Raw genomic sequence first — 10200 nt, forward strand, 5'->3', positions numbered from 1 at the left:
TTGGCTAAATTTTTTACCACACTCATAATTTATTGTAATAAACTCATCCAACGGTCGGTTTTTTCATTTTCTTTGAATTGATAGGGGTTGCTCTTTGGAGTGTATGATGTATAAATATAGATTTATAAAAAATTAGTGTCTTTAAAAATTTATTTATCAATAAATTAGTATCTATATATAAATATAGATTTTTTTGGGTACAATATAGTTATATAGATATGTTATCTTTGGTTGTATTTGATCATTATCCATTGAATTTCCAAAGCTTGATTAAAAAAAAAATACTTGTGTCTTTAAATATTTATTTATAAATAAAGCCCGCAAGGCCAGGCCCAAAAAAGCCCGCAAGGCCAAGCCCGGCCCGGCCCGAAAAAGCCCGCAAGGCCCGCTTTATATGGACGGGCTTGGATCCTTTGATTTTTAATAAAGCCCGGCCCGGCCCGGCCCGCAATTATTTAAAAATATAGCAAGGCCCGGCCCAAGCCCGCTATGAATGGCCCGGCCCGGCCCGTTGACGACCCCTACATTAGAGTGAACACATAGGCGTAACAAGCCCCCAGTGCAAAAGTTACAAAAAAACCTCAAAAAGAGAAGAGACACTAAATCAGAATTTTGGAGCTTAAAATTGCAATTTCAGAGAAACTGAGGACTTTCCCATTCCTCCGCTCTGCCTCCAAATTTTTGGTTCACTTTCTCTTCCGCTCTCTCAGTGTCTCTCTCTCAAAGCGAAAGAAAGCCCTCACATCCGTCACCAGTAAGCTCTTCTTCTTCTTCGTCCTCTCTCACTCTCTCTCTCTCTCTCTCTCTCTGTGCGCAATTCCTTGTGACCTCGTCGGCAAGATTCCTAGATTTCCATTGGACATATGCGTAATTACGTAATTGCCCTTCGCTTCCTGGTAATTTACCCGAACGTACGCCTCTGCTTGTTTGGTTGTCTGCCTTCGCTTCCTTATTAGCATGCTGAAACTTCTCTATAAATTGACTCACTTTATTAAAATGATATGGGAATTAAATAAGGTATCGAGAAGTGTTTTGTTCATAAATGTTGGATTAATTAGTGAGTGGATGGATTAAATATGATATCTGGGTCTTTTCGATCTATTTAAAATTCACGTTTGGAAGAACTTTGTTATTAATGTGGTATGCTATTTCTCTTTCAGTTTGATCTGGGAAAATTCCCTAAATGGCAAACCAAAATGGGCATATATTACAAAATTGGAATTTTGGTAACAAATTCTTGACACTTCGTCACGTCTATGTGAGAACTTATGGGAGTGACACTCTCTTTAGTAGTTCTGCTTCTAGTTTTCAGTGTTTTTGAATAAGATTTTATCCTGGATCGGTTACAGCAGGTGCTTTCAAGAGAGGTGAGATTATATGAAATTTTCTCCCACTGCATACATATTAAATTGTGTAAATAAATTGTGTTTGAAAAGTACATTTATACGTGTTACATGTATACATATGTCCAAACGGTCAATTATTTCTGATTCCTCGAGTGTTTATCCGGGCTGCAGCTGGTTTAAGATCGGGGGGTTGACCTCCTGTAGTTTTGGCCTTTTGGGTGGATCTGAGGATGGAGCTCTGCTGAACATTTTGGAAGGGAGAAGCCAGGTTGTTGCTCTCATATTATAATAACATTGTCTTTCCATCAGATAGTTTTGATACTAAATGGCAGGTAAATCTATTGCTTCCTGTTATTTAGATAAGTATCTAGCTGTTGGGAATAATTTACTTTACTTGCTTAGTTTGTATACATGCAGATGAAAATTTTGAATGAATGAACTCGCGTGAGATGTGTGTATATTCTGAAGGTGACACTCGTGAGAGAAACTAAGGAACCTTTTCATTTCTGAATCATCTATGGGGCGCAAAGGGAGCGGTGTTGATACAGAAATTCAGGAGAAACCAAGCACATTCTGGACACAGTGTCCCATTTGTTGGGCAAAACTGCAATACTACACGGAGTTTCTGGATCGGTTGCTCCGTTGTCAAATATGCCATAACACATTTCAAGCTCGTGAATTGTTAGAAGATGTTGATGCAGAAGCTCTCAGGAATCAATGTCCAAACCATAAAGAGCCTCCAAAACAGTGTCCACAGGACCCCCCAAACACATTCTGGACACAGTGCTCCTTTTGTTGCGCAAAATTTCAATACTACAGTGATACTCTGGGTCGATTGCTTTGTTGTCAAATATGTCAGAAAGCATTTGAGGCTCATGAATTGAAGAACGATGTTCATCCAGAATTTTTCAGGAATCAATTTTCGAATACTGTGGAGCCTCCAAAACAGGGTCCATCAAACTTAGCCTCAGAAAGTAGTGGTGGAAGTAAAAAGGGAAATATCACAAGATTTCAAGACGGAGATGGAACCTTCAAAAGTTTGAGGAAGGGTCAATCTTCTGGTGTCGCTGAGAAGAAGAGGAATATTGGAGCTGCTGGTGTACATAAGAAAGAGGCAAGAGAAAATGTTAGTTTCCCTCTGGATAAAAATTTTCCAAACAAGAAGAGGAAAACAGAAGAATTTGAGTTAAAAGCAAAGGAAGCCACCATGCTAGATAAAGAGGAAAGCAACTTCAAAGCTGATGTCAGTTCTGCAGCAAATGTAGCCACTCTGGAGAGCATTGAGGTTCCTGATCCTCAATTTCATAAGTTTGTAGTTGATGCAGACATGTTGGCAAATCTTTGTCAAGCTAATCAAACATGGGCTCTTTATGATACAGCAGATGGCATGCCCAGATTCTATGCTATTGTCAAGAAGGTCCTCACCCCTGGATTTAAGCTGAAAGTCAGCTGGCTGGACGCGGATCCAGATGACCAAGGTGAGATTGATTGGTGTGAAAAGGAGTTGCCAGTTGCTTGCGGTAAGTTCAGACTTGGAGACTCTGCAGAAATTACTGATCACCTTATGTTTTCTCATCAGATGCACGCCACAACAGGGAGTCTTACAGGCTCTGTTTTGGTATATCCTAGGAAGGGAGAAACTTGGGCCATCTACCAGAATTGGGATATTGGGTGGAGTTCTGAGCCGGAAAAGCACGTATCTTACAAATATGAATTTGTTGAAGTCTTGTCAGATTATGTGGAAGGTGATGGAATTGGAGTTTCTTATTTAGCCAAAGTAAAAGGATTTGTTAGTTTATTTCAGCAAACCGAGCAGCATGGGTTTCAAGTACCACCTGATGAGCTTTATAGATTTTCTCATCGAATTCCCTCTTTCAAGATGACTGGTCATGAAGGATATGGTGTTCCCTCAGGATCCTTTGAGCTAGATCCTGCTTCTTTGCCCTCCAGTATTTTGATTCATGATGTACGTGATTTGGAAATCGATAACAGAAGGAAGAATACTGAACCTAGTGATTTGTCTGGTATGCAACAGAAGAATATGTGGATTCTAAATGTGAGTTCTATGAAAGAGAAGTGCACAGAAAACTTAAGCCAGGGAAACGTCTCTCAACAAAGTGATATTCCATAAGCGGATAACAAAAACAACACGCAGAAGAAGCATCATAAGACCTTCAGTATTAGAAGATCCACCAAGGGATATAAGCAAGACTAGAGCCATATCAAATGTAGTGATGAAATGTCCAGATACAGCAATTTCATATTTGTAGCATGTTGATGTTGAGGATGAAAACCATGTCAGCTTCCCTTGTTTTAAATAAACTTAACCAGTAGCCAGTGTAATGACAGGATGCATTCACGTGTTTTCAGTTTTACAGTTGTTGTACATGGAACTGAAGTATGTCTTTTTGATTTGTTTGTAGCTTCCATCTCATATTCCGTTATTGAGTTTCATTGAAAATTTTGTTTTATGGAAGTGTGTGGATGTATCGACAATCATATTTGATGTCTCGACAATCATATTAATTTCTAATGTATACTTGATTTTCTTCAAACAAGAGCTTTGAAGGGAATTTAGCCCAACATATTCTCTTGCAGCACAGTGCAGATCATCAGTTTGAGAGATTGTTGAAGGAAATGTGCGCTGATGAGAATTTACCCATCTAACGGTTTTATTTTGAGGTAGTAATGTACATTAACAGCAAGAAGTTGAGGATTGATAATTGATCTCTCTCCTTGAGGATTGATCGATTCATTTCCCCCAAGAAAAAACGTTGAACTCTTAGATCCAATAATGTAGATGAATTTTGAGGATTAAATATGAACTTAATAATTGTCTAAACAAGCTGTAGATGAATTTTGATGCTTGTTTAATTTTTATTACTTTAGATTTTCTATAATTGTGGTTTGTGCTAGACTGCTAGTTTTGCATGCCATTTCAGTACTCCTTGCTATTTTTGCAACCGCGTACAGTTTCTGAAAGTCTACTTCCTCACCTGTCCATCTGCACTGTTGCTTTTCATCAATGCATTTTCTTGTGCCCAAGTTTTTGCAAGACACTATAACATTCATTTTCAAGTCATCCAACTCGTGCATTTGTCCCGAAAACAAAAGCTCCTGCAATAGCCAAAACTAATCAGTCATGAGTCTAATGGCATGGATACAAAGTCATGTACAACTAGTGATTTATCTAGTTAGGAGTTGGCTGATAACAGAAAAGGAAATCTTACCTAGTGTAGGCATCAAAACGGAAAGCACAGCAATCCCAGCAATCTTTAATGCCAAACCAACCATGATCATATCTCGGATTTCAACGTGCCCGGTAGCAAATCCAACTGTATTTGATGGGGTTGATGTGGGAAGCAAGAAAGCAAACTGCGCACCAATGCCTCCGGGAACCATAAGAAGCAGTGGATGCACGTGTATAGTTTTTGCCATCTGAATTAGGAGAGGCACAATAAGCGTCGCAGTGGCATTGTTGGATGTAATCAACTCAGTGATGGTACTGCTTATGAGACACACAGCAGGTGCCATAGCTAAATATGGGACTGCCTCCAAGAAATCCAATGTTTTCGACAATATATCTGCAAGGCCACTTGATCGGACTCCGTCTGCTATGGCCAAACCAGCACCTAGTAACAATATGATGTTCCAGGGTAGCTGCTTGCATTTGTTCCAGTCCATCAACTTCTCACCCTTTTGCTTTCTGCTTGGAACAATAAACAACAAAGTTGCTACCATAACCTACATTGTTTACAAGTCACACTTCAAAACCAAAGTCAATATCAAGGCAAAACTGCTCTCCTACTCTTAATGCTCACACTAGCAGTTCCATCGCCGGCACGCCCTTTGAAGAGGACTCCCCAGCCAGGAATATCATCTGTTATGCTTCTTGTCATCCACAAGAAAATCAGCATCTGCGCGCGCGCACACACACAAAAATAAATAAATAAATAAAAAGAGAGAGAGATTTGGGACATATTTTGTACATAATCAATACTATAAAAGACTAACGTTCTTGATTCTCACCGAAAACAAAGCCAAAACCATCTTCTCAGCAAAAGCCATTGGACCTGGTACATCAACCACTTAAGAAATGCAATGAGACACAAGAAACATCTGTCGATGACTAATAGTTTGAGGGGTCTTACCCAACATCTCGAGCTCTTTCTTCAAATAGTCCTTGTCGAAATAAGAAGAGAGAGCCTGGCCCGAGCTTCTCGAGCAATACAAGAAGCAAAGGATCGCCCACATTGCGAAGAACATCAACAAAGCCGAAGGGAACCCGAAAAGGAACCAGGTGCTGAATGTAATCGGCTTTGCTTCTGGAAAATAGCTCTTCCACATTCCGATCAATATGAGATTCACACCTGTCCCAGTGAGAGTGCTCATCCCTCCTATGCTTGTTGAGTATATCACCCCTAGAATCACAGCTCTGCAAAACTTTCCCACAACGACCGGCTGGTTGGGACCCGTCGGAAAGCGGTGAAGGATTCCGGTGGCTACCGGCACCATCAACACCGCCGTTGCCACGTTGTGCATCCACATGCTAACGAAAGCTGTGGTCGCACATATTCCCAGAAGCAGCAATGGCGGATTCAGAGGATCTCCGCAGAATAACAGTGTAATCTATTATGTAATGCATAATTGAAATCAGAAATAATTTAGAAATAATAAAGAAAGTAAGATGATCGATGAAATGTCTTAAAGTTAAAAACTATTTCGAGACAGAAAACAAACATTTAGAACAGGAAGGAAGTAGTACTGACATTTAAGGCCAATCTTTTATGGATGTTATAATGCTCAACAGCAAGAGCCAAAATAAAGCTTCCAAGAACAAGGGCAATGACATCGTTCATGTACAAGTGTGCAACATCATCCGCGGAGGTAATGCCGAAGAATGGGAAGAGAAAGAGTGGAGACATTGATGTTATTGGCATAGGCAGAGCCTCTGTGAGCCACCAGGAGAAGATCCAAGAAAGCACAGCGAGCATGTTCCGGCTAGTCACATTGCCATCGAACTTGACACAAAGGCACACAATGGTGCTCAAAATAGGTCCTAGGAGAATGGAGAGATTGTTGGATGTTAGAACTGATTTCAATGACGAACAGAAGCAGCTGCTCTTTGATTTTTGGATTGAATTATCCTCAACTGGGAGAAGTGGGGTTTTCTCAGGGGTGGTGGGACTGTCCATGTGATTATTCTTCTTGATTGTTTTATTGTGACGAGATGAGAGGAAATGGTATTGTTTAATTTGCTTTGTAGTGTTCCATTCTGCGTTAAACATAAACTTGGGGTACTAAGAGTCATGAACTTCATATCCAAGAACATCAAATTTTTCTGTGGCTGTGTGATTATTATACACTGTAGCATTGTATAGGGGAGCGTCGTTTGCGCTCCTCTGTTGCATTCCCTCATTCCTGTGCGAAAGTGCAGGTAATGGTTTTTTAGGAAAGGCAAATAGATTTCTTCAAGAAACAAAATCATATGGGAAAAAATGTGGCATTAATTGTATGGAATTACATTTCCAATTTTAGTTCTAATAATGCTTTTGGAGAAAATTTTCAGCATGGTCATCAACTCATCAAGTCATGATAATGCATAAGAATGATATTGAGGGGCCCGAAAGAAATAGAGAGACTCAACAAATTGGAAATTATTATATGTAAGGTGAGAAATCGAAAATACACAGAATAGTGCAACCAATGAAGTAATGCAAAAAATAACGGAGAATGTGGGAGAAGCAATGTAAGCTGTTGCCCACTTGCCCCTTCTTTCCTTTTCTTCAGTATCTGTATACTCGTAGCTATAGTAGCTATATACATTAACTCCTCTGTACCAAGACCCAACAGAGCATCATTGAACTGGTTCATTTGTCCCAAATACATAAGTTCCTGTAATAGCCAAAATTGGGGAATCACATATTGATACAAAATCATGTACAACTACTAGAGATAAGGTGGTAGAGAGAAGAAATAGGAATGTTACCTAGTGTAGGCATCAAAAGTGTGAGCACCGCAGTTCCGGCAATCTTTAATGGCAAGCCAACCTTGATCATATCTTTGATTTCAATGTGGCCAGTGGTGAACCCTACTGTATTCGAAGGGGTTCCAGTCGGAAGCAAGAAAGCAAATTGGGCCCCGACGGCTCCTGGAATCATAAGAAGCAGCGGATGCACATTCATACTTTTCGCTATTTGAATTAGGAGAGGGATAACAAGTGTGGTAGTGGCATTGTTTGATGTAATTAACTCAGTGATGGTACTACTAATGAGACACACAGCTGGTGCAATTGCCAAGTAGGGGACTTGTTCCAAGAAATCCAAGGCTTCGGATAGTATCTCTGCGAGGCCACTAGTTCGAACCCCATCAGCTATGGCGAAACCAGCACCTAGTAACAACACAATGTTCCATGGTAGCTTCTTGCATTTGTTCCAGTCCATCAACTTCTCACCTTTTTGCTTCTTGTTAGGAATAATGAACAACAATGTTGCCATCATAACCTACATTACAGGTTTCAACTTCCAAGTCACACTTCAATTTCTAATTGAACTTCAATAACAAAAGGTGAAAAGACTATGTTTACATATGACGGTGATAAAGAAAACAATATCATTACGGGCCAATACTCACACTGGCAGTTCCATCACCGGCACGCCCGTTGAAGAGGGCTCCCCAGCCGGGAATCTCGTCTGTAATGCTTCTTGTCATCCACAAAACTATCAACATCTGCACAAAGAATCGTAGCATGGTTCTAGTTATTCTATTTCACCCGTTTTTATAGAATAACTAACTCTTAAAAATTAGACAAATAAACACATAATTGTATACAACCATAATAAATAAAAAGACTTTGGTCAACCCACTCAAAACCTCAAACTATATGTAATTACATACCGAAAACACGGCCAATATCATCTTCTCAGCAAAAGACATTGGACCTAAACACATGAACACTACTTATAAGTCGATTGAAAACAACAACAACACAAGGTTATATAGCTACTTCAATGAAAAGAACACTAATTGAAGGGTATGATACCTAACATTTCAAGCTCCCTCTTCAAATGGGCTTTATCCAAATAACCAGAGAGAGCAGGGCCTGAACTTTTGGAGCAATACAAGCAGCAAAGTATGATCCACAAGGCCAAGAAAATCAACAAAGCCATAGGAAACCCAAAAAGAAACCAAGTACTGAAGCTGATCGGCTCCTCTTCTGGAAAATAGCTCTTCCACATTCCAACCAATATCAGATTGACACCTGTCCCCGTAAGAGTACTCATCCCGCCAATGGCTGTAGAGTACGTCACCCCCAGAACCACAGCTCTGCAGAACTTGCTCGACACAACGGACTGGTCCGGACCCACCGGAAAACGATGCAGGATTCCGGTCGCCATCGGCATCATCATCACCGCAGCTGACACGTTGTGCATCCACATGCTCACAAACGCTGTCGTGGCGCAAATCCCAAGGAGGAGCAGGGGAGGATTCAGTGGATCCCCGCAGAAGAGTATTGTAATCTGTGTGGACCCATATTCATAATTCACTCAAATAATTAGTCCAAGACCAAAAACAAAAACAAAAATAATTGAAGGAACTATGTTGTTTAACACCATAATTAAGAATTCAAAATGGTTAATCTTATCTTTTGCTAATGACGTTGATTAATGACCTTGTCATGCATCGCTTCGTTGGCATTCTATCCTAGCTAAAGAACACGCACTTATATCCAAACTAAAATGCAAAGAAAATGACACGAAGTATACAATCATGTCCGATTCTCATAATTCTTTGAGAATTTTTCACGGAAATGAAAACTCTTTTGCTTTGATCTATTAGGTTAATGCTGAAAAACCCCAAAACAGAGAGAAAATGAAGGTTGGAAACTCACATTCAAGGCCAGTCTTCTGTGAACGTTGTAATGCTCAACAGCTAGGGCCAAAATGAAGCTGCCGAGAACAAGAGCTATGATATCGTCCATGTAAGAGTGAGCAACATCATCAGCCGAAGCGATTCCGAAAAGTGGGAAGAGGAAGAGAGGAGCCATGGAGGTTATAGGCATCGGCACGGCCTCCGTCAGCCACCAAGCGAAAACCCAAGCCAGCACTGCCAGCATGTTCCTGCTACTCACCGGCCCCTCTATCTTCACAAAAACGCATATGATTGCGCACAGAAGAGGTCCTAAGACTACGTAGAAGTTCTTGGGTGTGAGGATGGATTTCAGAGCTGAATGAAAGCTCTGTGATCGGTGGATTTGGTCGTGAACTGGGAGAAGTGGGGTTTTCGGGTCATCGGAGATCGTATTGTGATCCTCCATTACTTGTTAGCGTGATGGAATGAGATCGAGAAGAGATGGTTTGGTTTTATACTTTAATTATTGGTGGTGAGGGATTAGATAGAAGTAGTAGACAAGTTCTCTTTGCTTTTAAAGAATTGTTCAAAACTTCAAATGACTCAATTCTTTGATTATTCTGGATGATTGCTACTAATAAATGTCATTTATGTGCTCTGGGTTGTAGAAATTATATCCAGGAACGTGGCCAAGAATGACATTTTCTCCTTTGGACAGTCTTTCACTCCATTTTGGTAGGGCCAATAGTCCACAAACAGTGCCACATGGGCACAAAAGAACCACTGTTTTTTTCTTTTCCTCATCCCTTTTATTTTCTTATTTCTTCCTCAAACATGGGATTAGATGATACTAACTTTGGCAAGTTACGCTCTACATCAGGAATGATTTTCTAATTACTTGGTAATCAAGAAATTAGCCGTGGCTTTTGCATCCATCTAGTGTTAAGAAGTATGAGTAAATTGATGTAAGTTTCAAGTTTTGATCTCAATTCTTCGTATATTA

At 40.2% G+C, this 10200-nt stretch overlaps 3 protein-coding genes across 3 annotated transcripts; 1 reads left to right on the top strand and 2 right to left on the bottom strand.

The window, feature by feature from the left end:
* The first annotated feature begins 1828 nt into the window (after positions 1-1828).
* LOC112168190 lies at positions 1829-3721 on the top strand. The gene is made up of 2 exons (XM_040507437.1): positions 1829-2824; positions 2926-3721. The coding sequence occupies exons 1-2, from the start codon at positions 1864-1866 to the stop codon at positions 2973-2975; spliced, it is 1011 nt and encodes a 336-aa protein (XP_040363371.1). The 5' UTR covers positions 1829-1863; the 3' UTR covers positions 2976-3721.
* Positions 3722-4062: 341 nt separating this feature from the next.
* Positions 4063-6839, bottom strand: LOC112201811 (tonoplast dicarboxylate transporter). The gene is made up of 6 exons (XM_024342730.2): positions 6116-6839; positions 5498-5975; positions 5376-5419; positions 5168-5263; positions 4577-5090; positions 4063-4463 (listed from the first exon to the last, which is right to left on the bottom strand). The coding sequence occupies exons 1-6, from the start codon at positions 6632-6634 to the stop codon at positions 4426-4428; spliced, it is 1689 nt and encodes a 562-aa protein (XP_024198498.1). The 5' UTR covers positions 6635-6839; the 3' UTR covers positions 4063-4425.
* A 146-nt stretch (positions 6840-6985) lies between these two features.
* LOC112201812 (tonoplast dicarboxylate transporter) lies at positions 6986-9823 on the bottom strand. The gene is made up of 6 exons (XM_024342731.2): positions 9238-9823; positions 8389-8866; positions 8244-8287; positions 7980-8075; positions 7336-7849; positions 6986-7241 (listed from the first exon to the last, which is right to left on the bottom strand). The coding sequence occupies exons 1-6, from the start codon at positions 9661-9663 to the stop codon at positions 7204-7206; spliced, it is 1596 nt and encodes a 531-aa protein (XP_024198499.1). The 5' UTR covers positions 9664-9823; the 3' UTR covers positions 6986-7203.
* Between the last annotated feature and the right edge of the window lie 377 nt (positions 9824-10200).

The sequence above is a fragment of the Rosa chinensis genome, chromosome 5 (assembly GCF_002994745.2).
Source record: "Rosa chinensis cultivar Old Blush chromosome 5, RchiOBHm-V2, whole genome shotgun sequence".
Lineage (NCBI taxonomy): Eukaryota > Viridiplantae > Streptophyta > Magnoliopsida > Rosales > Rosaceae > Rosa > Rosa chinensis.

Coding starts and splice junctions, on each gene's coding strand:
- LOC112168190 (XM_040507437.1), top strand. CDS start 1,864: ATGGGGCGCAAAGGGAGCGGTGTTGATACAGAAATTCAGGAGAAACCA. Junction 2,825..2,925: donor CGCGGATCCAGATGACCAAG/GTGAGATTGATT, acceptor TTTTCTCATCAG/ATGCACGCCACAACAGGGAG.
- LOC112201811 (XM_024342730.2), bottom strand. CDS start 6,634: ATGTTTAACGCAGAATGGAACACTACAAAGCAAATTAAACAATACCAT. Junction 5,091..5,167: donor CCGGCGATGGAACTGCTAGT/GTGAGCATTAAG, acceptor TAAACAATGTAG/GTTATGGTAGCAACTTTGTT. Junction 4,464..4,576: donor CGTTTTGATGCCTACACTAG/GTAAGATTTCCT, acceptor TGGCTATTGCAG/GAGCTTTTGTTTTCGGGACA.
- LOC112201812 (XM_024342731.2), bottom strand. CDS start 9,663: ATGGAGGATCACAATACGATCTCCGATGACCCGAAAACCCCACTTCTC. Junction 8,867..9,237: donor ACAGAAGACTGGCCTTGAAT/GTGAGTTTCCAA, acceptor GGGTCCACACAG/ATTACAATACTCTTCTGCGG. Junction 7,242..7,335: donor ACTTTTGATGCCTACACTAG/GTAACATTCCTA, acceptor TGGCTATTACAG/GAACTTATGTATTTGGGACA.